Source organism: Dendropsophus ebraccatus, chromosome 9 (assembly GCF_027789765.1).
Source record: "Dendropsophus ebraccatus isolate aDenEbr1 chromosome 9, aDenEbr1.pat, whole genome shotgun sequence".
Lineage (NCBI taxonomy): Eukaryota > Metazoa > Chordata > Amphibia > Anura > Hylidae > Dendropsophus > Dendropsophus ebraccatus.
Window position 1 is genome coordinate 58,887,339 of NC_091462.1, and position 27,862 is coordinate 58,915,200.

Consider the following 27,862-nt stretch of genomic DNA (forward strand, 5'->3'; position numbering starts at 1 on the left):
ATTCTGTCCCTTATTCCTATTTCAGGGGTCACGTTGATCCAGGGATTATTCTGATTGCCATTATGGAGTAGGGAAGGGAAATTTTTCCCTGTGATGAGGCTACTGTCGTCTGCCTCACAAGGGTTTTTTGCCTTCCTCTGGATCAACACAGGTTGAATTTGATGGACACCTGTCATTTTTAACCTTATAAACTCATAATTGGCCTAATACCCCCAAATAAATTAAAATTGTCCCTTTTCCCCAACTAAATAGGTATGGCCGCCATTCCCATTAGAGGCTTGCCATGATGCAATTAGAAAGCCTCTGTGCGGCCAGGACAGTATAATCCCCCACATGTGACCCCATTCTGGAAACTACACCCCATAAGGAATCTAACAAGGGGGGCAGCGGGGATATGGCCCCCTGGTGACGGCCAAATTTGGGACGTTAAAATAAAAAAAATGGTATTTTTTATTTTCACACCACATATTCTACATATGTGCCTGTTACCAGTGGGGTCCATATGCTCACTTCACTCCTTGTTAGATTCCTTATGGGGTGTAGTTTCCAGAATGGGGTCACTTGTGGGGGGGTTTTCTACTGTCCTGGCGGCACAGGAGCTTTGTAATTGCAACATGGCCTCCATCCTCCATTCCAGCCTCTAAATGGCGCTCTGTCCCTTTGGTGGCTTGCCCTGTGCCCATATGGCACATTATGTCCACATGTGGGGTATTTTCTTACTCAGGGTAAATTACCCTACACGTTTTGCGTTTATTTTCTTTTTTAACCCCTTGTGGAAATGGGAAAAAAAATCAAGGCTAGACCAACGTTTAGTGTAATTTTTTTAAAAATTTTTACTCTAAATCATTGATCTTGTCTTGAGTTTTTTATTTTAACAAGGGGCTAAAAGATAAAAAAAAAAAACACAAAATGTGTAGAGCAATTTCCTCTGAGTACGGAAATACCCCACATGTGGACATAAAGCGCCATGCGGGTGCAGGGTAAGCCTCCAAAGGGAAGGAGCGCCTTTTGAGTTTTGGAGGCTGGATTTGGCTGGAATGGATTACGAGGGGCTATGTTGCATTTAAAAGGCCCCTGTGTTGCCAAGACAGTTGAAACCCCCCACAAGTGACCCCATTATGGAAACTTCACCCCTCAAGGAATGTAACATGGGGTGTAGTGAGCATATGGACCCCACTGGTGAGGGCCACAAATGTGGAACAATGTGGCATGAAAATGAAATATTACATTTTTTACACAATAATGTTGGTCTAGCCTTGAATTTATCATTTTCACAAGGGGTTAAAAGAGAAAAAAAAACACAAAATGTGTAAAGCAATTTCCCCCAAGTCCGTAAATACCCCACATGTGGACATAAAGCGCCATATGGGTGCAGGGCAAGCCTCCGAAGAGAAGGAGCGCCATTTGGATTTGGCTAGAATGGATGATGAACGCCATGTCGCATTTATAGAGCCCTCGTGCTGCCAAAAAACTGTAAACCCCCCACAAGTGACCCCATTCTGGAAACTACACCCCTCAAGGAATCTAACAAGGGGTGCAATGAGGATATGGACCCCTTGATGACGGGCACATTTGTGCTGTGAAAGTGAAAAAATGAAAATTTTCACTTTCACGTCACATTTTTCCATATTTGTGCCCGCCACCAGTGGGGTCCATATGCTTACTGCACCCCTTGTTAGATTCCTTAAGGGGTATAGTTTCCAGAATAAGGTCACTTGTGGGGGGTTTCCAGTGTTTTGGCAGCACGAGGGCTCTGTAAATGCGACATGGCCCTTGAAATCCATTCCAGTGAAATCCAGCTTTTAAAAGCCAATTGGCGCTCCTTCCCTTTGGACGCTCGTGCTGCGCCCGCTTAGCACTTTATGTCCACATGTGGGGTATTTCCGTACACGGGAGAAACTGCGCTACATGTTTTGTGTGTTTTTTTTCTTTTATCCCTTTGTGAAAATGAAAAATTGAAGGCTAGAACGTTTTAGTGTAAAAAATACTTTTGTCTTTTTTCACGCCATATTGTTCGGAAAATCTGTGAAGCACCTGTGGGGTCCAGATGCTCACCGCACCCCTTCTTACATTCCTTGAGGGGTGTAGTTTTCTAAATGGTGTCCCTTTAGGGGTGTTTTTTAGGTTTTGGCCCCCCAGAGCCTCTGTCAACGTGAAGTGGTACAGTCAGAAACGACCAAATATAACGGAGCCATTGAAATTCCCTGGGCTCTCCTTTATATCTGAGGCTTGTGGTTGCGTCAAATAGCGCAATAGGGCCACATATGGGGTATTTCTATAAACTGAAGAAACTGGGCAATAAATATTGGGGTGCATTTCTCTGGTAATAGATTTATAATTATGAAAAATATTGGATTACAATAAAATCTCTGCACAGAAAATTACAATTTTCAAATTTCTTACACACTTAGCTTTTATTTCTGTGACTCCCCTAAAGGGTTAAAAAACTTTCTGGATGTGCTTTTGCAGAGTGTGGGGGGTGCAGTTTCTGAAATGGGGTGCTTTGTGGGGCTTTCTAACATACAGTCCCCTCAAATACACTTTAAACCTGAACAGGTCCCTAAAAATATCCGATTTTGAAATTTTACAGAAAATTTGGAAATTTGCTGCTAATGTTTTACACTTTCTATTATCTAAAAAAAATGAAATATAGTTTAATAAGTGCTGCCAATACAAAGCAGACATGTTGCTAATGCTATTTATTATATAATTTATGTGGTATAACCATTTTCTGTATAAGCAGAAAAGTTTTAAAGTTGGAAAAATGCATTTTTTCACAATTTTTCACGTTATTTTGTTTTTTTTCATAAAGATTCATTATAAGTATCGACTCCAATTTACAAGAAATGTGAAGTACAATATGTCACGAGAAAACAGTCTCAAAATCAGCTGGATAGGTAAAAGCATGCCGAAGTTATTAATGAATAAAGTGACACAGGTCATATTAATAAAATTTGCTCCGGTTCTTAAGGCCATTTCAGGCTCTGTCCTTAAGGGTTTAAAGCGTATATAGTGTATATAGACATATAGCACCCACAAAAGTCAATGCAATGCTAGTTTAAAAAAATCCTGGACAATCCCCTTGTTTTTACCCCCAGTACCCACAGACTTCAACTGCTCTCTCAGCTGGGTACAAGCAGGTTGGTAGGGCCAAAATAAAAGAATAAATGGCTCTTGCACTCCTGCTGGTACTAACAGAATGATTAATAATGCTGTGCTCACACTGTAAACTGCATTTTTAAAGTGAAGGTACCATCAAGCACATTTGCTTTAAGTATTACCATGTATAAAGTGCCACCTGCGCAGGGAAGCTGCTGCTGCTGTCCTTTTTTTTGAACCGAGGCCCAGTACCAGCCAGGCTCCAGTGCTTCCCTCCGGCCCACTAAATAGAACGGAGCCACGCATGGCCTATATATGGATAATACTTAAAGCGATTGTACCTAATGGTAAATCCGCTTTAAAGACAGCCACTGGAAATCATCTTATTGCTTTCAAAAAAGATTTGTGACCATACAAATAACCTTTTTGGAAAGAGTTCATTTTATCCACTCTTCTTTTTGACATAGTATTGGGGTTGCTAGGTCTTGGAACGCAGCAACACACACAAACTTTTATTTTTATTTTATTGTATTTTTATTTTATTGTGCAATGTAGCAAAACATAAAGAATAAAGTAGGCAGTCCTGGTCTTTGGGCGGCTAGTACTTACGCCATTGACTGGCCCTAGCATGCTCCATGAACACAGACAGGTGCATCAAGCAGGGAAGTAAACAGAGGGGGCAGTGTGCTGTATTTGGTCATTTTAGAAGACCAGCAGGCTGTTATTTTTTCTATCTTGGACAACGCCATTAAGACCCATAAGAGCCCCATCCCTAAATAATATCCATCTTATAAAATGATGGCATATTGTTACAATACAAGGAGGCACAGCATTTACAATACAAGAAGACACAGCATTATTGGTATATCGCTTCATCCTCTTCATAGTTTACCCATTTTTTTCCCCTTCACTTGAATTTGGCGGGACTTCAGTTCCCTGCACAGCTAGGCGACCTTGGACATTTCTTAGAGCTACACCATTACTATAGGAGATGGCAAAACCCCTTTAAGGAGTTAAATAGGAGACATAATAACATAGAGTAGATCCAAAAGTATGAATATACATTTGCAAAATACTAATTTAGATATGTCTTAAGGGGCACATTTATTTTTAGATATACTTATTATTACATGGCTTTTACCATATTGTGAACACTTTCAGAAGTGTAACAATCCTCTTTGAATAGATATATACCATAGAAAGGACTAATCATCAAATACATCTGGCTAAAGATACAATTAAGGAACCATCATCATTCTTCTATGGCGAGCTGTAAACTGACAGTCTCTGCATTTGCCTTTCTTTGAGCTGGAGACATAACACCTTTTAAGCGGTAACCTCCACACATTATCCTGGGAGGAGACCTAATTTTGGGCACTTGTCTGTCGAGACTAATAAACTGTCTAATATACAATCTACTTACTGAAATGCCAGTGATTTCCAATGTTTACATCAAATTTCCCCAATATACCAATCTAAGAAGGTATTGTAAATAAGTGTTCCATTATATAGATTCCAGGGTGTTTAGCAAAGAGATTCCAGCCATCTGGAATGTTTCACAAGTCACAACTACTGAACACCGGGAAGCTTTTATTTTTTTGTCATTTAATCAATCCCAGTTGGGTTGCATGCTTAAAATAGTTATTGCTAAAGCGCATTTTACATGGGGTGATTATAAGCCAAATGGGCCCATTATTGCCATGTGCAAAAGACTCAGGGATCAGACAACGAATTAGCAAATGTGTGTTCATCAGCTGATCACTGGGATCATGCAGCACCAGAAATCATTTCCCTATTTCTAGGTAGGCATACCATATCTGAAACTATCTGAGCTATTACAATGCATTTACAAAGTCTTCAAATCCCTTCACATTTTTTTTTACATCTTGTTATTTTGCAGGCTTGTGCTAAATTAAATTCTTTCATTTTGTACTCAATACAAAAGTGGAAATAGAATGTTAGAAATCTTTGTTAATTTGCTAGAAAGGAAAAACATCTTAAATTGATGTAAGTATTTAGACCTTTTATGGTGTGAATTATCGTGCGAATTTGTGCGATAACGATCGAATTCGAAGGATAATCGTACGTGTAAATGCAGCGAACGATCAAACGACGAGCGAGAAATCGTTTATTTTGATCTTTGAACAAGTTCTCAAATCATCGTTGGTGGTTCGCTAAAATTTCGCTGATCGCTTCGGTCGTCACAAAAGTCCGCCCGCCCGCAGCCCGGCCCTCGCTCCTCCGCAGCCCGGCCACGCATCCTACAGCCCCCTGCGCCGGCCCGATCGCCACCGCCGCCGGCCCGATCGTCACCCCCGTCGGCCAGATCGTCACCCCCGCCGGCCCGATCGTCACCCCCGTCGGCCAGATCGTCACCCCCGCCGGCCCGATCGTCACCCCCGCCGGCCCGATCGTCACCCCCGCCGCCCCGATCGTCACCCCCACCGCCCCGGCCACGAGCATACCTTACCTGCTCGGCGTAGCGGGTGTTCGAAATTCCCGGCTCCCCTCTTCAGTGCATTGATTGGCTGAAGAGAGGAGCTGGGAATTTCAAACAGCTCCTCTTCAGCCAATCAGTGGATGCGATCGAAGCGGCAGGGGTGGCGATCGGGACGGCGGGGGTGACGATCGAGGTGGCAGGGGTGCTGATCGGCCTTTGGGGGGGGGGCCATCGAGCCGGCGCAGGGGGGCTGTAGGATGCGGGGCCATGCTGCGGGGGAGCGGGCTTTCGGCCGGCTTAAGCGATCTTAAAACGATCGCAAAACGAATTTCCGCACGATATATCGTACCGCCTAAACGCTGATTATTATGAAAAAAAAACCTGTTACTCCGACATCGTTAATTGTACGATCGGGCGAATTATCGTTCCGTGGAAACGTAGCATTACTCTGTACTATAGCTGGAGCACCTTTGGCAGTGATTATAACCTTTGGTCTTCGACACCTGGATTGGGGGATTTTCTGCCATTCTTCTCTGCAGATCCTCTTAAACTCTGTCAGGTTAGATTGAAACTGCCAGTGGACAGACATATCCAGGTCTCTCCAGAGATATTTGACTGGATTAAAGGCACCACTACACAAAACGATTATTAGCTGTTACGGCCGATAATCTTGTGTAATAGAAGGCAACGATCAGCCAACATGAACGACATTGTCTTTAAACATGTTGAAAGACAAACAACTAATAAAGCAACGATCCGCTGCCGTTGCTCCATGTAATAGGAGTGGAAGCAGGCCGCTGCTATCTTCTATGGGCTGCCCGGACTGTCCAGCAATCACCCAGGCATTAGTCTAATAGGACCATAAGCAACTCTTGTGTTTCTCTTGGCTGTGTGCTTAGGGTCATAGGGGGAGATTTATCAAACTGGGGTAAAGTAGAATTGTCTTAGTTGCCCCTAGCAACCAATCAGATTCCACTTTTCATTCCTCACAGATTCTTTGAAAAATGAGAGGTGGAATCTGATTGGTTGTTAGGGGCAACTAAGACAATTCTACTTTTCACCAGCTTGATAAATCTCCCCCATAGTCTTCCTGGATGGTTAACCTTCAGTTCAGTATGAGGTCCACACCTCTTTGGATTAAGTTTTCATTAGGAGTATCCTGTATTGTACTCGATTCTGATTTTCTTCAACCTTGACCAGTCTCCCTGTCCCTGATGCTAAAAGAACACCCCTGCAGCATGAGGCTACCACCACCACCACCAATAAGTGATGAGCAGTGTTCAATATCGGTTTTCTCAGACCAGGAAATCTTTGGAGATCAGCCAGAGTGACCGTTCGGTTTGGCACCTCTCTCACAAAGGCCCTTCTCCCTTAATTGCTTGGTTTGGTGGGGCAGCCAGCTCTAGGGGGGTCCTGGTTGTTTTAAACTTTTTTACACCAATTTATATTTTCATAAATAATATTTCGGGGGTTCCATCATACATGTTATGGTAGAATGAAAGGCGCCTTTACTAAGTACAACTATTCCTGGAAAAAATAAGCCCTTACATGGCCCTGTAGATAGAAAAAATTTAAGTGCTAGAGCTCTTAGAAGGGGAGGACGAAAAAATAAAAAAGCAAAAATTTAAATTTGCATGGTCCACTGGGTCATTTTGGGCTTGGTCCTCAAAGGGTTAAAGTATAACACACACAAAATGAAGCCTTTGTATGCATCTAGAGCTGCAGATGACATCCTTAACAAATCAAATATGCAGAAACACACAGTCCATCTAATAAAGGATTGCAACTCACCTAATAAGGATAAGGAGGGCAGAAAAATAACAACAGTAAATGCAGGAGTGTCCCAATCTTATTAATCATCCTGCCTTTTAGTTTACTGACAGCAATGTTAACAGAGGATTCCAGTCTGTTTATAACACTGTCATAGGATTTCCATTGGTCATGCTTACTGAGTAACACATGGATGACAAGTATAGACTGCAAAAAACAGATCAGCCACAATTCATCTTGACTTTATGGGTGTCAACACTATACGCACCGTAACTTGGGACACTGTCTCCTGCGAGGTCAGTATTATATAAGAAAGAAAAAATTCTTAGGGGGACATTTATTAAGTCCAGCGGTTTTTGTGCCGGATTTAAAAATGTCCCCGCAACGCCGACAGTACGGAGATTTATGTAGAGGCGCACTGCCAGGAAACCTACCCCAGCTCAGAGCTGGAGTAGGTTTCCTGACTATTTTTAAGCAGAACAAATGATAAATAGAGCAGACTCTGAGTCCGTGCCCCCCCGCTCCGCCCCCTCCCCGCCCCCCTGGCATACCGGGCGGAAAGTGACCAGATGCGAATATTTTATTCGCAAAGCGGCCATTTGCGAATAAATTTATTCGCATCTGGCCCCTTTTACGCCGAAAAAGATGCTTTTTTACCTTAATAAATGTTCCCCTTAATCTATTTACTAATTAAGAATAAGAAATGGCTGCAATCTGTATGAGCGCTTTCTAAGTGGAACATAGGATATTGGGTTCCTAATATGCAATTTTGTTGCATTTTTTATATGTTCTATTTGTATATATTATGTTATGTTAAAAGAGTGTGAACCTAACCTTAAGGTGCTATTAGATAGTTTGAAGCGCTGTACATAAGCGCAGATCTGGTTTAAAACACCTGTTACAAGAAACAACCCCATTCAGATACATGAAACAGATTTTTGCTTACAATCTGTGCAAAAACAAAGCTGCACAATATACTATCATATACTTTTTGTAATGAGAAAAATATGGAGAAAACTTTCAATAAACATCTAGAAATATGCTAATATGTAATTTTTCTGTTATAAGACTTCTATTTCTTATTCCAGCTGCCAGGAAGAGAAAGGTGATGAAATAGACCCAGTAGTGGATCATGAATTTCCTGGCATGGATCCTTATATTAGACATGTGATCTCTATCTGCCTGTCAGCATTAAGGGTAACTCTACTTGGTATACAGAAAGTGTTTTTGAATAACATCCTTACATGAGGGCTGCTTAGTGGGTGCTTTAGCACCCATCTACGCAAGTTATGGTTCAATATCTTTTTTATTTAGGTAACATTAAATAACATGACAATACAGGTTTGAGCACAAGCACCCTTTAATAACACTCACCTCCTACGCAGATCCTCTGCAACCACTGCACGACAGCTGAACAGATAGGCTCGAAGTGACTTTAATTGCTGCCTTAAACGTACAACTTGTTCTAATGCATCCACATGGCGGTACAGCAATGGGTTCTCCTGCTGCACGTCAATCAATGGCTCTTCATACACATACTCTAAGAATTCTTTTGCCTGTTTGGATACCTAAAAAAAAAAAGGACACTTAGAATACTTGCAATATTAAAAAGAGGCCTTTTGAGGCAGAACGAGCAACCGATGGAGGAGGATGTGTAGACGAGAGCTCCTGACCCGCACAGTTAATAAGGAAGGCCCTTACTACTGCTAGAACCCTTATACATGGGGAAAAGATTGAAGAAGCCTCCCTTTGTCTCCCTAACTATCCCGAGAAACAAAACAAGGGGCTCCACATTAGAGCGGTACCTCGTGCAGTCAGGTGCTGCAGCTACTTTCTCCTCGACCCTGTCTTCACCTGCACTGAGGAGATTGAGTAGACCGGGTCCCTGGCGTGCCAGTCAGCCTCCCCCTGTATTCTTCCATTGTACCACATGTCCAGACAGCCTATCACCGGCACAGAACAAGGTTGAGAGTCAGCGCGGCAACCCGCTGGCTGCTCACCAGTAAGCTGCACGCCTGCAAGGAAAGGAGAACCTGCAGTGACACTGAGCCTTTCTGGCTCACGCACACTTCAGTGCAGAGCAGAGGGTCCACGGCACCTGAGCAGGGCCTGAGAGGGAACTACCATGTGTTAACCCTAACAGGCCTCATCAAGGGGACACTCCCAACTTCCCAAAGCTGTACAGTAGCAGCAGAGGCAGGGACATACACACCAGTCATGGTATCCCAACCAAAACCTACCAGAGGGGACAAATTTTCAATGCAGCCAAATCACTATTATCCCACTGCTGGAAGCAGACTTCTCCCCCATCTTTTATGGAGTTGACATCTTGGGTCAAGGAAGTAAGATGCCTGGAGCATATGACAGCGTCATTGAATAACAAGCTGGCACTCCTTGACTTTATACCTTTTTGCTTTTGGAGATAAAACCACTTTGAGGCTATGTTTACACTACGTATATTTTAGTCAGTATGTGTATATTTCAGTCAGTATTGCAACCAAAACCAGGAGTGGATTAAAAACATAGAAAGGCTCTGTTCACACAATGTTGAAATTGAGTGTATGGCCGCCATTTAATGGCAAATATTTGCTGTTATTTTAGAACATCGGCTGTTATATTGAAATAATGGCAGTTATTTACTGTTATATGGCAGCCATCCACTCAATTTCACCATTGTGTGAACAGAGCCTTTCTGTGTTTTTAATCCACTCCTGGTTTTGGTTGCAATACTGACCGAAATATACTGACTGAAATATACGTAGTGTGAACCCAGCCTGATGCTGTATGCCTAGATGAAGAGTTGTGACTACTGTTATTTTCAAGCCAAACCATGTTTGTGGGGATCTGCTGTCATTTTTTTTCTTTCTTTCTGTGCAACTTACATTTGACAACTGACAAAATGTGTTTGTTACATATTTAGAAAAATTTTATAAAAATTACAATTATAAATAAAATTGTCCTTTCTTTATGTTTGTCAATCGTTCTTGTGTGTGTCATACACAGTCATCAATTTGCTAGCACTTCTTAATAAAGTTGGCACACTTTGGTCTAGTGCAGCAAGGTTGGCAAGTAAAATGCCAGCCTTTGAAAAATATACACCACATAGGTCAACTGCATCAAGGATAGATTAATTATTAGAAACCACTGAACTATTTTTTATCCTATTATGTATTCACTTAAACAGAGTAGGGAAAAGATGAAATAGCTCCTGCTAATGTATTCCATTCTTAAGCATGGGGGAAATTTTGTCTATGACACTTGAGAATAGAATGATGGAAAATGATATATTGAGCAATGCCATTAGGCTTCCAGACCCTTAAGTCCATGTTTACACTGAGACAGAGCTAAATTGTGCTATTTCAGGAAGGCAAATGATGGCAGAAAGGTTTTTTTCTTTAGATTTTAAATGTCATCTTCTCTAGACATATTGTACCAAGCCGCTTCAGCTTAATCGCAAATAACTCCTAATTAAGGCTGGAAGGTGCATTAAAAAACTTCACCGCTGGACAAAGAAAAAAAAAATCAATACATTTTATTTCAAGATAGATAAAATGTAGCTGTATTATTACACAAACTTTTTATATCAACTTTTTCTGTATAGACATTAAAGGATATAAGAGTGCACATGTGCAAATAAGAGTTGTGACCTATAATCTCAACTAAAAGCTTATTCAAATGAGCGCTACATCCAGATTTGATGTGCTATATAACTGGGGACCCTCAAGTACTTCAAGTGAATTTCCATGGACTGGAGAAACAACTGTTTAGGACATGTATCTCAGAGTCTAGGGCGACTGAATGCTTGAGAGATATGTGTAGACCTAAAAAGGTCCACCCAAAAACAGAACTATATGCTATAAATTTAGTGGTCAACCCTTGAAATCACAATTCTTATAGAGATAATGTATACATTTGTGTCTGGCTGTAGCCACCACTAGGGAAAGTTCATTGTATACAGATTCATTCTATTTTTATCTCTGTGCAAGTATCAGGGGCGTAACTATAAAAGACTTTGCCTGAAAGAAAACTTTTTATTAGGTAATAGCAATAGTGATCCCTATGTGCCCACAAAACAGTAATGGTGCCCCCTTTGTGCTCCTAAAAGAGTAACAATGCCCCCTTTGCATCTCCAAATCAGTAATAGTGGCCCCTTGTAAGAGTGTGCTGTTACAGAAAAAAATATTATACTCACCTACCCACCCCCTAAGTATGTACAAAACTACCATCTTATCTATTGAAACCAAACACAAATTCAGACACTCAATGCTGTCTTCAGCACCAGCAGGTTTTCTTTTGTAACCAATAATGCTTTTCATTTAATGAAAAACCAAAGTTATTGAATGTGTAGTAAAGATCCCAACAATTGTAAAATTGGACCCTATACACATTAGATGGTCTGCTGATACTCCTGAAATTAACATGGCTGGCTGACTTTAATGTGTATGGCCAGTGTAAGATTAGGCTATGTATGTATCTACTGTATTTATTACACAGTTACTTTCCAATGAATTAGTTACTAATTTATTGTTAAAATTCATAAAACCTTACCTTGTGTTTAGATGTATCCCAATTGTGAACAAGCCGCGCAGGTATAATACAACCATCATCTACATGGCATGAGCTACAGTAATACCACCCACTATAACTGCACACCTTGGCCTTTTCATTGGAAAGTCCAATTGGTCTTTGGCAACCTGCAAAAATTAGAAGAAAAAAAAGATATATATACTGGTGGCTAAAAAGTAGTATATACTAGATAAATGTATGGTCAACAGAGAAACCATTTATATGATTCTCTAACACATATTTTAAGAAAAACTGCACTTGGAATGTAGTTTAAGGCTACGTTCACACAGAGCAAAATTACGGATTACGCGAGGAAATATTTCCGCCTGAAATCAACTGACGCTGAATTCCGAGCAGAATATAGGCAGAATGTAAGCAGAATCCCTGCGTATTCCGCTAGGAAAGTGTTCAGCTCGTAATCAACTCTTGACAAATTCAGCGCGGAATACTCGAGGAATCCGCACTGAATTCGCATGCATTCAGCGCTGAAATTCAGCGAGTATTTGGCGAGTAAACTAGACTATACCAGAATATATACTAGAATCCTCCTCCCCCCCTTTTTTCCCCATTTCCGCGCTAATTCAGTGCGTAATTTCCGCTTGTATTACGCTTGTATTCCGCGCTGAATACGCGCATATTCCGCGCTGAAACAGTAAATCAGAGCCCCATTGGTTTGTATAGGCTTCCGCTAGCGGAAGAATGAACAAGTTCATTCTTCTGGCGGAAAGTGGATTAGTTCAGTGCGGAAATTCCACCGTGCGAACTGCAGAGCAGAATTTCCATTCAACACAATGGAAATTAGCTCTGCACCTATTTTAACGGCTGAAATTTCAGCGCAGAAATTCAGCTGCTTTTGCTCTGTGTGAACGAGCCCTTATTATGCTTATTTACACAAAGTAAAGGGACGTACATCCATTGGTTACCTGCCCACACATCTGGAATATTTATTAGGGAGCTTATCAACAATATGGGCAACAGTTGTTTTATTGGCACTTTAATTATGTTGCATGTTCACTATATATAAGTTGTTAATATATACACCATAAATCTTTTTTTTTTTTTTGCTATACTGCACTTTAAAGCACATTTATTTTTAGGCATGGGCACTTTATTGTCTCACATTATTATTTCATTTCACCAATATTTCTGATGTGTATGTCCAGATGAGTGGCCACTATGTTATAGTCTGTATATGTCTACATATGTGTGACTTGTTGACTATGTGATGTAAGAGGGTGTTTGTAGTTATGTGGGTAAGAGGGTGTTTGTAGATATGTTTAGCAAGATGTAAGACACAGACAAAAGTATTTAGTATACTTGCAGGCATCTATGCTGCGTTTGGCATCTAAATAGTGGTTTCCGTACATAGGAATAGTGATTTTATATTGATAGGGCTGTAAAGGCTAATATGCCCATTTCTAAGATGGCGATTGGTGGTGGCGGTGCATTGTGCATTGCCGAGACTTGATGTCTTTGATGTCCTGGGTGCATGCTGTACTTCCGGACCACGGACATAACGGAGCAGCTGGCGCCATGTATGTGGAATTTGCGCTAATTAAACGACCTGTAATTTTTTAGGGTTTGATTATTGGTATTACAAATAGTAGCACACAGCAAAGTTCAGCAAACTCTTGACAAAGCAGCAGGCAAAGAATGCAAAAAGGTGGTGGTGGGGTCCGGTAAAAAAGAGTTTTACCTGGGTTACTGCGCTATCATTGGTATTGCATATCACAGAGTATTTCTTTGCATGGTAATAGGGTTGTGTGGCTTATAATTTGTTGTTTTACATTACATTACATTGTTTGGGCAGTGATTATATCTATTTATGCACAGGCACTTTACTTTATTTATTAATTACTACTACAGATGAGCGAACCGGGTTCGGGTTCGAGTCCATTCGTACCCGAACGTTGGGCATTTGATTAGCTTGGGCTGCTGAACTTGGATAAAGCTCTTAGGTTGTCTGGAAAACATGGATACAGCCAATGACTATATCCATGTTTTCCACGTAGCCTTAGGGCTTTATCCAACTTCAGCAGCCACCGCTAATCAAATGCCGAAAGTTCGGGTTCGGATGGACTCGAGCATGCTCCAGGTTCGCTCATCTCTCATTACTACCAAAATTTTATGAATCTTTCCTGCAATTAATTACATATACTCAGTATGTAGGGATTTTTTCAATACCATATAAGATTAATATTGTATGCACAGTCTCCCATAATTATTAATTAATGTTAATTAAAATTAATGTTAATTTATGATACATTTTTTTTTTACGGATAATCATGAATAAAGATGTTATTAATTGATTCTTGCATTATGTGTTTATTTGAGGGGTTGGAATAATAGGTGTCCATATTTACAAAAAAGACCGGTGACTTCTCCTGATCTGTCTGATTACCCATAAAATAACAACTTTTAAATGGCTCTGTACTCTGCAGCCCCTTTATATTTCTTACTAAAAATGTATGACTCAATGGCCAACTGGGTGTTGTCAGTACACACAGACTACGGATTGACAGTGTAAGGACACCCCCCCAACTGGTAACACCAAGTTGGCTATTTAGTTATACATTTATAGTAAGAATAACTGAGAATTGGCAGTAAAGGACTGTGCTTAAGAGAGGCAGTGCGGCAGGTGGTGTATTCCTTGCTACTAACTCTGTACTGTACTTACAAGTGATGTCACGGGGCAAACCAAAAAAAAAACTTGCTTGTTGCAAGACATAACAAAAGACTTGCTACAAGACATAACATTTATATTTTACCCAAAGCAAGATTTCTTTTTAAGTTAAAGGGGTATTACGGAGAAAATGAAAAAAAGCAGGACAGAAAGGGTTAACTACAATCAGACATTTACTAATACTTATATATGCTCTCAGGCAGACTTTATGTACAGATCACCGATAATACTGATCTTTGCTATGGCACAGCATAGATCAGTATATGCAATCCAATGATTGCAAGTTTAACTGTAAAATTAAAGTGTTTAAAAAAAGTGTAAATGAAAAAAGGTTTTAAAAGTATAAAAAAAAAGTTTAAAATACCTCCTTGCTCATTATAAAAAGAAGTGAAAAAATAAATAAATAATTAAAAACATATCCCATATCGTAGAGTGTAGATTCCATCCGAACCCGAGCGTTCGGCATTTGTTTAGCGGGGGCTGCTGAACTTGGATAAAGCTCTAAGGATGTTTGGAAAACATGGATACAGCCAATGACTATATCCATGATTTCCACATAGCCTTAGGGCTTTATCCAACTTCAGCAGCCACTGCTAATCAAATGCCGAACATTAACTCGAGCATGCTCGAGGTTCGCTCATCTCTATTAATGTGTGGACTTGTCCGATCTATTAAAATATAACATTATTGTTCCCGAAATACAATCAAACTAAACAAACAAAAAAAAAAAACAGTATTGCTGATTTTTTTTAAATATATAAAAAATTTATACAAAGCGATAAAATTTTTTCTTTTACACTAATATGATACTAATAAAAAATAGATATCATGGCACAAATAATGGCAACCCAACTAGCCCTGTAGGTGGAAAAATAAAAATGCTATGGGTCTTTGAAAGCAGGGAGGAACATTGCATTCATTTGACCCGGACATCCGGGGATCAATGACCTTGGTCATGAAGGGGTTAAAACTGTGAGAACACTGCACATGTGCTGGATCGTTAAGGCACATGTGCAGTGTTCAGACAAGTGATAGGAGAAATCCTGCCTGAAGCATTCCCAATGGTGAAGAGGGTGGGGAGGAGGGCGAAGAGGCAGTGCAAGCTTTGGGCACGCCTAAGGACAGGTCTTGGATTAAAAGCAGAAATCTGATGGTACAAGTGGTTTAGGGGGACAGATTGGGGGTACAGAGTCGCCTTAAATGAAAGTTATGCTTTAAGTGTTAATAACTTGGTGGAAAGGGGATAGCATTATATGGGGGGGGGGGGGGATTCTATACATACATCTATGTCATCAACTCCAATGATGACAGTATTGCACTTATTCTATGTTTGTGGTACAGGGAAATCTTCCAGGGATTGTCTAAATCACAGATGATAAATTGGAGAGGAGGCCTATCAACACCATTAAAACTATAATAAAATACACGAGGTCATAGTGTAGTAAAAGATAAGAATATACGTTCCGTAAGGAAGATTGTGCACAATGGATACCTGAATGTGTTCTTTACGGGTGTAGATGACAAGGTCATAGGTATCAGTTAATAACATTTCAATATTCTGTATACTAGTACTTCATCACAACAATTCACATAAGTAGCACTTCTCAGTCACATTATTAGGATTTCAAAAATGTATCTGAAAACTTGTATTGTGGTATATCACACATCCGAATAACACAGTCAATTACACAAGTAAGTGTCTGACAGAATAGATCAGTCCAAATGTGATAGAAAATCTGCCATAATTAACCTGACTTTGAAGTGTCTTCTTGTTCATGATACGGCTCCTGAAATAATTAGATCATAGTGGAGTCTAGGCGCTGAACAATAAGGAACACATTTACTATCTGCACACCTTAAGTATAATTAACAACATTTTGAACAAGAAAAATGTAATATTGACATATGGCAAGAACCTCAAGTTGTATGCCTAACAAATGGCATCCTAAAAAAAAAGGTATCAATCTCAAACAAAATTATAGAAACAGACCCCCTTCAATGCCCTAAGTATAATTACCCAGGAAGAAGCAGAATTAGATAACTAGTGGGAAAGGAGACCCTTACAGCCAGAGTCATAAAACTGTATCATGCTCATCCATATTTTTTATACTTTTTTTTTCTAGTTTCTAATGCTAGCAGAGACTGCAGATCAAAGGCATCAACTTTAAGGGGTTATCCCAAAAATAAAAAGTAATAATAGGTTATACTCACATCTCCCTACACCTCTCATTCCCACAGAATCTGTGGGACACACATTTTAGCCTTTGCCCTTTCATACCACCACCTACCAACCTCTATTTAAGCATCCATAGTTCCCCGTCTGGTAATAATGCCTCCTTTCCGCACATGCAGTATTAGTTCACGTAACAGTACCCTTACCCATGTATAGAACGGCGCCAGCACGTCATAGAGGGGTGGGGGTTTCCTCCCACTAGGGTATATTCGCTTTATTAGTGCCCCATAAAGAATTCACCCCATAGTAGTGTTCCACAGTGTAGTTATCCCTAATAGTGCCCCTACACAGTAGTTATTGCTAACAGTGCCCCCACACAGTAGTTACCTCATTATTTCCCCCATGCTGTAGGTAATCCTATACTAGTCTACCATATAGTAGGTAACCCCTAATAGTGTTCCATTTTAGGTAACCCCTTCAAATACTGACCCATGTACTAGTTCAGCGTTTCCCAACTGGGGTGCCGCGGCACACTGGGGTGCCGCGGGATCCCGGTGGGAAATGTGCGCTGTCACTTTAAGCATCCCGAGAAGCTGCAGCCGCGCAGCTTCTCGGGATGCACAGATCGCTTTGAGGATAATGTAGGAGCAGGAAGTGTCAGCATCCTGCTCCTACATTCACTCCCATAGGCCGCCGGCACTTCATGCCAGCAGCCTATGGGAGGCCGGGACGTGACCTCTCCGGCAGGCGTGATGATGTGACGTCATCACGCCTGCCGGAGGTCCCGTCCCCGCGGCTCGCAAGTTGGAGCCAGAAGAGGAGGAGGAGAGCTTCTGCCTGCAGCCACAGCCCGGATTAGGTCAGTAGGATGTTTGGGTTTTTAGGGGCAGAGCAGGGGGCATTATTAGTTCATGGGGGGCACCTCTGGGGGCATTATTCATTAATGAGGGCACCTCTGGGGGCATTATTAGTTCATGGGGGGCACCTCTGGGGGCATTATTAGTATATGGGGGCACCTCTGGGGGCATTATTAGCTCATGGGAGCACCGCTAAGGGCATTATTAGCTCATGGGGGAACCTCTGGGGGCATTATTAGCTCATGGGGGCACAGCAGGGGGCATTATTAGTTCATGGGGGGCACCTCTGGGGGCATTATTAGTTCATGGGGGCACCTCTGGGGGCATTATAAGTTCATAGGGGCACCTCTGGGGGCATTATTAGCTCATGGGGGCACAGCAGGGGGCATTATTAGTTCATGGGGGCACCTCTGGGGGCATTATTAGTTCATGGGGGCACCTCTGGGGGCATTATTAGCTCATGGGGGCACCTCTGGGGGCATTATTAGTTCATGGGGGCACCTCTGGGGGCATTATTCGTTCATGAGGGCACCTCTGGGGGCATTATTAGTTCATGGGGGGCACCTCTGGGGGCATTATTAGTTCATTGGGGGCACCTCTGGGGGCATTATTAGTATATAGGTGCACCTCTGGGGGCATTATTAGCTCATGGGGGCACCACTAGGGGCATTATTAGCTCATTGGGGAACCTCTGGGGGCATTATTAGCTCATGGGGGCACCTCTGGGGGCATTATTAGTATATGGGGGCACCTCTGGGGGCATTATAAGCTCATGGGGGCACCACTAGGGGCATTATTAGCTCATGGGGAACCTCTGGGGGCATTATTAGCTCATGGAGGCACCTCTGGGGGCATTATTAGTTCATGGGGGGCACCTCTGGGGGCATTATTAGTTCATGGGGGCACCTGTGGGGGCATTATAAGTTCATAGGGGCACCTCTGGGGGCATTATTAGTTCATGGGGGCACAGCAGGGGGCATTATTAGTTCATGGGGGCACCTCTGGGGGCATTATTAGTTCATGGGGGGCACCTCTGGGGGCATTATTAGCTCATGGGGGCACCTCTGGGGGCATTATTAGTTCATGGGGGAACCTCTGGGGGCATTATTAGCTCATGGGGGCACAGAAGGGGATCCTACATACAGGGGGCATCCCACATTCCTACTCGCTTTACTGCACATAACACCAAACAGCGCAGTTTTGGAGGGAAAAAGGGAAGGAAGTTGCTAGAAATGTGTGGAGCCTAAATTGTTTGTCTCGCAGGTTCTGAAGAGATGAAAAGTAGCTGGAAGAAATCATCATGGAGGACTGGACTGGATGGAGAGGAAAAGGGAAAGTGACGCCTCAGATCAAAGAAGACGTCACCTGTGAGTCACTGTATGACGGTTTTCTTATTTTGTAGAACATCCTTTAGTAGGGGTGCCCCGAGGAAATTCTTTTTTTCCAAGGGGTGCCCAGAGGTGGAAAAGGTTGGGAAGCACTGTACTAGTTAATACCACACACAGAGAAGTTACACCGGCACTATAGGATCACGGCTACTCCACGTAGTCAGATAGGTAATCCCCTCACCTTAGGTGGTCTTGGTGGTGCTCTGTTTCAAATAGTAAATATACAATGTAGTAGAAACAGTAGAACGGCACTTCACCTTAAAAAATGGCAGGGAGTGAGCGCCTCTCAGATGTTTCCTGTTATGACTGTCCGATGAAATAAAGTTTTTTTTTAAGGTGAAGTGCCATTCTACTGCTTCTTCTACATTGTATATATTAGTTAATCCCCCCAGTTATGCTCTATGTAATTTTTAATCCTCCCAACAACACCCCATATAGTAGTTTGTCACCTTTTAGTGCAACATATAGTAGCCAATGCATCCTTAATCCCAACACTGCCCCATACTCCCCCAATAGTGCCACCATTAGTGCCCCTACATGGTAGGTTTAATTCTTAATTCTCAAAGGTATCCCCCCCCAGGGCAGTATGCAGCGTCCCCACCAGAAAAAATAGCAACTCCCTTTTTGCCTGCTCCCCAGCAAATACCATTGGCGGTGGCATCAGCGGCTGAGCTCGTCCTCCTCTGTCACAGAAAGCATGGAACGGGGACACTGCCGGATGTGCCCTGAAGTCTATATCATTCATCTGCGTGTGTGTCTTAAAAGGCACACACAGATAAATGTTAAAAAGAAGCTGCAGGGCACATCCTACACAGGCAGTGTCTCTGTACCACACTATTTGTGCCAGAAGAAGAGAGAGAAGAACGTGCTGGCGGGGCAAGCCGACAGGGCCCCTAGAAGCACTGCGACCCTTGCACTTGCCCGAATGGGCCAGATACTGACACCGCACCGCCGTGTTCCCCCACTGCTACTTGGTTGTTCCACCCCTTGTATTTCCTTTGTATGTTATTGATACTTATTATGTTATACAATGATTTATTATGTACCTATTTCTAACGTAAGCCTGTGATTTTGAGGATTTATAGAATACTATATCTTTTTTTGAGCTCTGTGTTTGGTTTAATATCCTGTAAATTACTATGAGGTACACCATACTAGTACTAAAACTTCATTTTAAATGGAGTTTACACACATACAGTTAGAGACCTCTGGTGGTAAAAGTAAAAACTGTGAAAGGTAACAGGTAGTAGCACCGAGCAGACCCTGTGCAACCTAATAATATATCCATGTTTTCATATCTAGACTTTACATCTTTCTGTATATCTTTTCCAGGTCTCATTCTTTATATACTACAGTATATGCATCAACGTCATATAGGAATCATATAGGCAGCATGGTCCCAATAAAGCACTTTCAAACCTATGTGACAAAACCCTTTGACATACAGATTACACAGGTAACTGTAAGCAGTGGGAAATACAATATGATTCCTCCTATAAGCCACCCCTTTCCATGAGAACCCCAAGATTGAGTGGAAGGTGGTCCCTGCTTTTGGCAGATTGCACCCCCCACCATGCACACTATAGGGTCATTTAAATAAAACCTATGACCTATTTTGGAGGGGCCTGCTCTAGTAGCACAGCACAGCAAGCACTGCCTGCATAATAAACACACCAAAGTCACTATCTGATTGCCTCTATCTTTAAAGATACCATCAAAAACAAACTAGAAAAACAAAAAAAATCATTAAATGTGTAATGCTTCGTAGGTGGGATTTACTCCTGACATATTTCAAAACAAAGCTTTTAAAAATGCAGGTAGGTAAAAAGGCAGGTAAACACTGATCTTTCATCTATAGAATACAGAAGAAGATGTCCCTTTCCCCCCCTGACTGGTTCCTCAAGATACTGGTGTAGTGCAGTCTGTCTGTTACTATGGCAGCCCGATGCAACTGAGAACATAACAAAACCCCAATTATTATGAACCTCTGCACTCTTGAGATTCACCAAAATAATTCAATTTATTAAATCAGAAGCACTGCAACAAATCCACATATGGTTCTCGCTCCATTTGCATGTCCAAATATAAGGGCCCTGGTCACTACACACAAACATAGATACTGATCACAGCTTCATCAATATAATCAATATAAAATTATCTACCGGAATTATACAGTATATCGGCCAGTCCTTCTGCACACAGGTGTAGAGAGCTGGCATTTAGTCTGGTTTGCTGTAGAGTCTGTTCCTAAGCCAGGCATAATAAGGCTAAATAAATAACGTCTGCTAATTTTTCACCACTAATTTTTTTGTATTGCCTAAATGCATCTCAATATAAAAAACAAACAAATTTGCAAACAACCTTAAAATTCAATTCATTTTCATATATTCTACTAAGAGGATATTACAGAGGAAGGGGAAAGTGGGGATGAGGCACCACATAGGGTTTCTTGTAGTATGTAACCAAGGACTTTCGACTGCGTTTCTCTTCTTTATCTGACACAATTTTCACTAGATGGGGTTTTCTTGTGAGTCAGTAGGTTTCTTAACATTTCCAGGAACCAGCAGAAAAAAGGGGGGGACCACTCCTCTCTGATAAGATGTTTTACAAAGGCTCCCATACTCACATACTGAAAAAAGTTATGGATTAAAGGGGAAATTTATGGCTTATGTCATTTACTTCAATCAGCTATAGCATTAAAGGGATAGGCTGCTTTACATACAACCTAAACAAATACTCTATGTGGGAGAGAAGACTATAGGCATCTTACTAATGCACAGTATACAAAAGTTTAGCACTCTTTAGCGTTTTCTGACCACACACTGCCCCAATCCATAAAAAGTCTGCAGACAGAAGAATGTGTTATGGGACCATCAGAGGCCTCCATTGAAACATATTAAGCATTTTCCCGCATACAGTGAACAACAATGCCATATTCTTCAACTTTTGTCTAATGTGTATAGGTACCTTAAAGTGACACTGTCACCCCCTTTGTGCATTCTGACATCTCTACACAGGTGTAAAGGGTAAATTTAGCGTTTTCATACCTTATTTTATATCATACATTGTGGTGCTTGCTCAAGTAAAAAGTGATCTTTTATCAACTCCAAACTGTGTTAAGTGGGCGGGGCCATGCTGCAATAGCGCCACTTAACCCCTCCCACCGCACCACCATTGGCCTAGACCTTTAGGCCAGCCTGTTCCAATGGCCGACAAAGGGGCGGGGCCAATAGTTGCACGGTGGGCTGGGCCAATGGTGGCACGGTGGGCGGGGCTAAGTGGCGCATCTGTAAGCCCTGTAATTTCTGACACAAATGTTGGTGAGCAAAACACAACAATCAATGAGCTCAGATAGATCAGCAAAAAAATTCAATGGAGTACTCAATCAAGAGTCTCCATTGATACATTGCCCCCTACAAAATCTGAATATGCAAAAAAAAATAAAAATAAAGGATCTGTAAGGCCTCAGTCTCAAAACACGGGAATAGCCAGACATCCTTCCTGGGAAGGACACTAGTTGCTAAGGGGTGCCTCTCAGCAGGGAGATCACCAAACCACTCTGATACATAGCCCCTTTAGGGAGAAGTCAGGCAAAACTTTTTAATAAATTATTGTATTGCCCCACAAAATTTATACAATTTAGCAATACACACTTATTACAGGAAATGTACATACAGTTCTTTTGTCCCTGCACTTACTACTGCATCAAGGCTTCACTTCCTGGATAAAATGGTGATGTCACGACCCGACTCCCAGAGCTGTGCGGGCTGTGGCTGCTGGAGAGGATGATAGCAGAGGGATGCTCAGTGTCCCTCCAGTGCCCTGTGTCCCTCAGTGTCCCCCAGCCATCATCCCCTCCAGCAGCCACAGCCCGCACAGCTCTGAGAGTCGGGTTGTGACATCATTTTATCCAGGAATTGAAGCCTTGATGCAGTAGTAAGTGCAGGGAAAAGCATTTCCCATAATAAGTATATATTGGTGATTTGTATAACTTTTGGGGGGCAATACAATACTTTAATAAAAATTTTCACCAGACTCCTCTTTTAAATCCCACTCAGTTGCGAGTATTGGTTTGGAGATCTCCCCACAGGGAGGTACCCCTTAGCAACGGGTATCCTTCCCAACAGGGATGTCTGGATATTCCTGTGTTTTGAGACTCGTGACTGAGGCTTCAAGGACCCTTTTTTGGCATACACAAATGTTGGTGGCAGCAGAGGGGCCTTGCATATTCTTTAATTCATTAATTTAATGAATTAAATTACAAAGTAATAACTTTATTAATGTCATATGTTAAAAAGTTGTCTCCAGAGAACCCATTTAAAAACATAATAGTTAAAGGAGTCTGCCTCTTAGGAGTCTTAAATTTTTACTGTACCTAATGCAGCATCTAGATGCTCACACATACAGGAAAATGGCCTCAAGGTTTTATCTAGATGGTATTTCACAACTTCTAAATTGCATCATAGATGATGATGAAATTTAGACTGTCCATTATAGCAATGGGGGTCAGATATAGAATATAGAGGATTCACAGATCAAGATGCTAGGAGAGTTACAGAAATAGTGCAGCTTACATTGCTATGCTGTTAACACAACTTCTATTAAAGGGGTATTCCAAGATAAGACTAACTTGCAACCTACCCACAGGATAGGGGACAAGTAAGAGATCGCGGGGGGTCAGACCTCATACCCCCAGGTGTTCTCCTTATCGGCCCACAGCTCCTTTGTTAACAATAGAGCTGCAAGTACGGCACATAAACCGTGGCTCTATTCATTCTTCGGAAGCTGCCGGAAAGAAGAGTGCTGTACTCTGCTCTCTCCGGGGGCTCCATAGAGAATGAATGGAGCCGCCAGAGAGGGCAGAGTACAGCTCTCACCCCCCACGATCTCTTAGTAGGGGACAAGTTAGGTTTATCTTGGAAATCCTGATGGGAGTTATGTGAACTGTGTAAAGCAGCCCGCTTGACTATTTTTAATTCCCAATCACCTTTGTATGCTGCAACAAGGTAAAAGGGGCTCTTGATCTTCAGAGAGTTGTGGATTTCAGAGACAAGGCATGCATTTATTAAACATTTATGGCATATGCTTTGGATATACATATAGATACATGGTTCACTGTGCACAGATCAAGGCAAACAATTCCATAGAATGATTACACAGTGCACAGAGATGTCAAGTGGCTCTAAAGACACAGCAAACCATTACACAAGGCTGATTTTTAATTCTGGTCCACTTTTCTTCCTTCTCTCTACTAGATTTATCTGCTTGGGTCATAATAGAGGTGTCCCTGCATATTGAGTTCAGAAAGATGCTGGCCGCCTTTGATGTCAGGCGCTTCAAAGTAAGTGAGGTTGGAAAGCAAATGCTAGCATCACAGAACTGGATGTCAATTAGAATGTTTATTTGGGAGGAGGGTTCAGGAGAGCAGCTTTGAAATACAAAGTTTTCTTTTTTAAGTTCAATGTCCCGCCCTAAAAAGACTTTTTTTTTTTCTGTACACAATGTTTGATGGTAAAAGTAGACACTATACCTTGATGTTCCTGTCTTTAGCCTATTGTGCTAAGCAATAAATATAGCTATAATAGATTGTAGAACAACACATGCTTTCATATGATTTAAAATAGAAAAATCTAGTCTGAAATGTATGAACTGACTAGACGCAGGTGATGAATATATTAAAGGGGTGCTCCAGCATGGGGGCACTTTTTTTTTGGGGGGGGGACCGGGGAGGAGGTGGCTGGAATAAAAAATGTCCGATCACCTCCCCAGTTCCAGCGGCGGGTCACTCATCGCGGCGCTCCGCTCCCCGGCCGCTTCCTGGTGTCTGACGCCGCCCGAGACGCTATATCTCAGGGCCGCTCAGCCACTCAGTGAAGGAGGCGGGATCCGAGCGGACTTCAAACGGATCCCGCCTCCTTCTCTGAGTGGCTGAGCGGCCCTGAGACGTAGCGTCTCGGGCGGCGTCAGACACCAGGAAGCGTCCGGGAACCGGGGACCGGAGCGCCGCGATGAGTGACCCGCCGCTGGAACCGGGGAGGTGAGTGTAGGTCTTTTATTTCAGCCACCTCCCCCCAGAAAGTGCCCCCATGCTGGAGCACCCCTTTAAGGACTTCATTCATGTAAAGCATACATATGTACACAGGACTACATACATACATTTGTATTGTATATCTATAAGCTAATGAAATGAAAAGGTGTCCATGTAATTATGTGTCCACATCACACAGAAGACATGTGAATACAGTGCAGAGTACACAATATGTCATGACTGAAACCTGTATAGTTTTCTAATGACTGGTAAAGACTAAGCAGGTTATGCAGGTAAACAAAAAATTCTGCTGCAATACCTTAAACCACCTCTACTAAAGATATGGCAATAGAGAGGAGCAGCAGTAAACACTGAAGAAGCTGCAGCAGCAGCACATACACTGACCCTCCTAACAGATGATCACTGGGGACGCCAGGTGTCAGATCCTTATTGATCTAATATTGATGACCTAAAGCCTGAATAACCACTTTAAGGCGTTTGCTGCACATCTGGAAAACCAGGAAAGTCCATAAAGGCCCTTTTAAATTTTACCTTGTTATTTAAAATGTACTTCTATATCATATACACCTCTATAAATGTCTACAAAAGGATCTTAGATAACAGAACAATTTACTCCTTATTCTCTTTTAGAGGTAGATAAGAGTGACGGGAGGTAAAGGCCATAAACAGCCCAAAAATATACTAAAAATGTTTGAAATAATGCATGCACAGTTGTTTCTGTCTCTTCCAGTTGCGACAGAGGTGCAGTGAGCTGTTGGAGCTGTGGCCTCACTTCTTACATTAATCGGCACAGTAGATCCAGTGATGGTGAATCTTGGGCTCTCCAGCTATTGGAAAAGTACAATTTCCATCATGCCTGGACAACCAATGTATGGCTATGGCTGCTCAGGTGTAATAGGAATTGTAGTTTTGCAACAGCTGGAATGCCCTAGGCCAGGCCTCTCTGATACTTGCTCAGGCTATTAAAAGGGTAGTGCAGCGTTTAACATTTATTCACTAAACAACACACATTACAAAGTTATACAACTTTGTAATGTGTGTTATTTAAGTGAATGGCCCCCTTTCCCGTGTTCCCCCCACTCCGGAAGTGCAGTGCATTATCCTCACGCAATCTCTGTCTACCCCAGCCGCCATCTTGGGTCGAACACGTCATCTTCAGGACGTGTTTGATAGAGATGAGCGAACTGCTCGGACTTTTGGTCCGAAAGCAGTTCGCTCTCTCATCATGCCTTTGATCCCGGCCGCATACTTGCGCTCACGGGAATATGCGGCCAGGATATTCCAGGGAATCCCTGTTGAATTGGGGGGGGGCATGGCATGCACAGGGTGGTCTACAGCACTGTACTCTGACCCACGAGGTCTCCCTCACCTTCCAAATCATGGCAGAGCCACTTCAGACTGGGGCTTGCATCAGGGGAGAGGACTGTGCAGGTAATCTCTTCATAGCTGTAACCCTTCTCTCTCTGGACAGAGAGCGCTGCATTTATGTGCCCACATCTGCCCTGCTCATTCTTTCATGCTCCCTGCCGTCTCTATAAGCCCTTGTGTTCCCCATCCTCACCATTCCTGCTAGAATGTGCCTGCACTCACACTCAGCTATATACACTGCTGCTATAATGTGCCTACACTCACACTCAGCAATACACACTGCTGGTATAATGTGCCTACTCAGCCATTCTAACTGTTGTAAACTTTCTGTCTCTGTCGTTTTGCACAGCTCTGTGATTCTTACTTTCTGATTGGTCAATGCTGAACACACCCCCCTCCCCCATTGCTGTCATGTGACCAAACAGCACTCTGACAGCAGCCCTGTTTCTCTATTCTAGCCTGTTGTACTACACTACTGCTTTATGGGGATCTACAAACTGCTTCTGTTTTGTCACTATGCACTTACTATTAGAGATGAGTGAATCTCGAGCATGCTCGAGTCCATCCAAACCCGAACTTTCGGCATTTGATTAGCGGTGGCTGCTGAAGTTGGGTAAAGCCCTAAGGCTATGTGGAAAACATGGATATAGTCATTGGCTGTATCCATGTTTTCCAGACAACCTTAGAGCTTTATCCAACTTCAGCAGCCCAAGCTAATCAAATGCCGATTGTTCGGGATCGGATGGACTCCAACCCGGTTCGCTCATCTCTACTCACTATACATTATACTCCACATGCTGATTGCTATACTGTACAGTAACTTACAATATCACATATTCAGCTGTATCCAAATGTTTGTTTCATCTGTTCTACATGTTATTCAGAATAAAAAAAAAAATCATCATTTTTGGGTGTGGAACCAATTGTCTGCATATCTGTGATTTCTTATGGGAAAATTTGCTTTGGTTTAAGAGTGAATTTGGATAACAAGCATGGACCTGGAACAAATTATGCTCGTAATTAGAGGCACCACTGGGTGTGTATATATATATATATATATATATATATATATATATATATACACTGTGTATATATATATATATATATATATATATATATATATATATATATATATGTTATATATTCTCTGCATTAATCATAAAGATTTATTTAGTAAAGAAAAGCAGCATCAAATCTGGGTAGCTTTTGCCTATAAAAAAAATATTTGCGTTTAAAAGCCACTGTTATTCATAGTATCTGCAATAAGATGCACACAGAACATTTAAAAGTCTAGTGGTCCAAAGTGACTTGTATATAACATCAGGGCATCCTTGGCTTTCAAGTGAAGTATGTCATCCATTAATACAAGGCCTTTGATGTGCAGGTGTGTTTTCAGTGTTTCCTTTTCTAGTCCATTCATTCTTTTATTCCCATTATAAATATAATAAAACTAACTCCACCCAAGGCAA

General features: G+C 42.0%; 1 protein-coding gene across 2 annotated transcripts in view; it reads right to left on the reverse strand.

The window, feature by feature from the left end:
• The window catches only part of PLEKHM3 (pleckstrin homology domain containing M3), a 141,321-nt gene that overhangs the window by 68,085 nt on the left and 45,374 nt on the right, over window positions 1-27,862 (reverse strand). For both annotated transcript variants that reach the window (XM_069983472.1, XM_069983473.1), the window contains exons 4-5: window positions 11,858-12,003; window positions 8,684-8,877 (exon numbers count right to left, since the gene is read on the reverse strand). In XM_069983472.1, coding sequence (XP_069839573.1) covers window positions 8,684-8,877; window positions 11,858-12,003 — 340 coding nt within the window. The remainder of the gene's footprint in view (window positions 1-8,683; window positions 8,878-11,857; window positions 12,004-27,862) is intronic.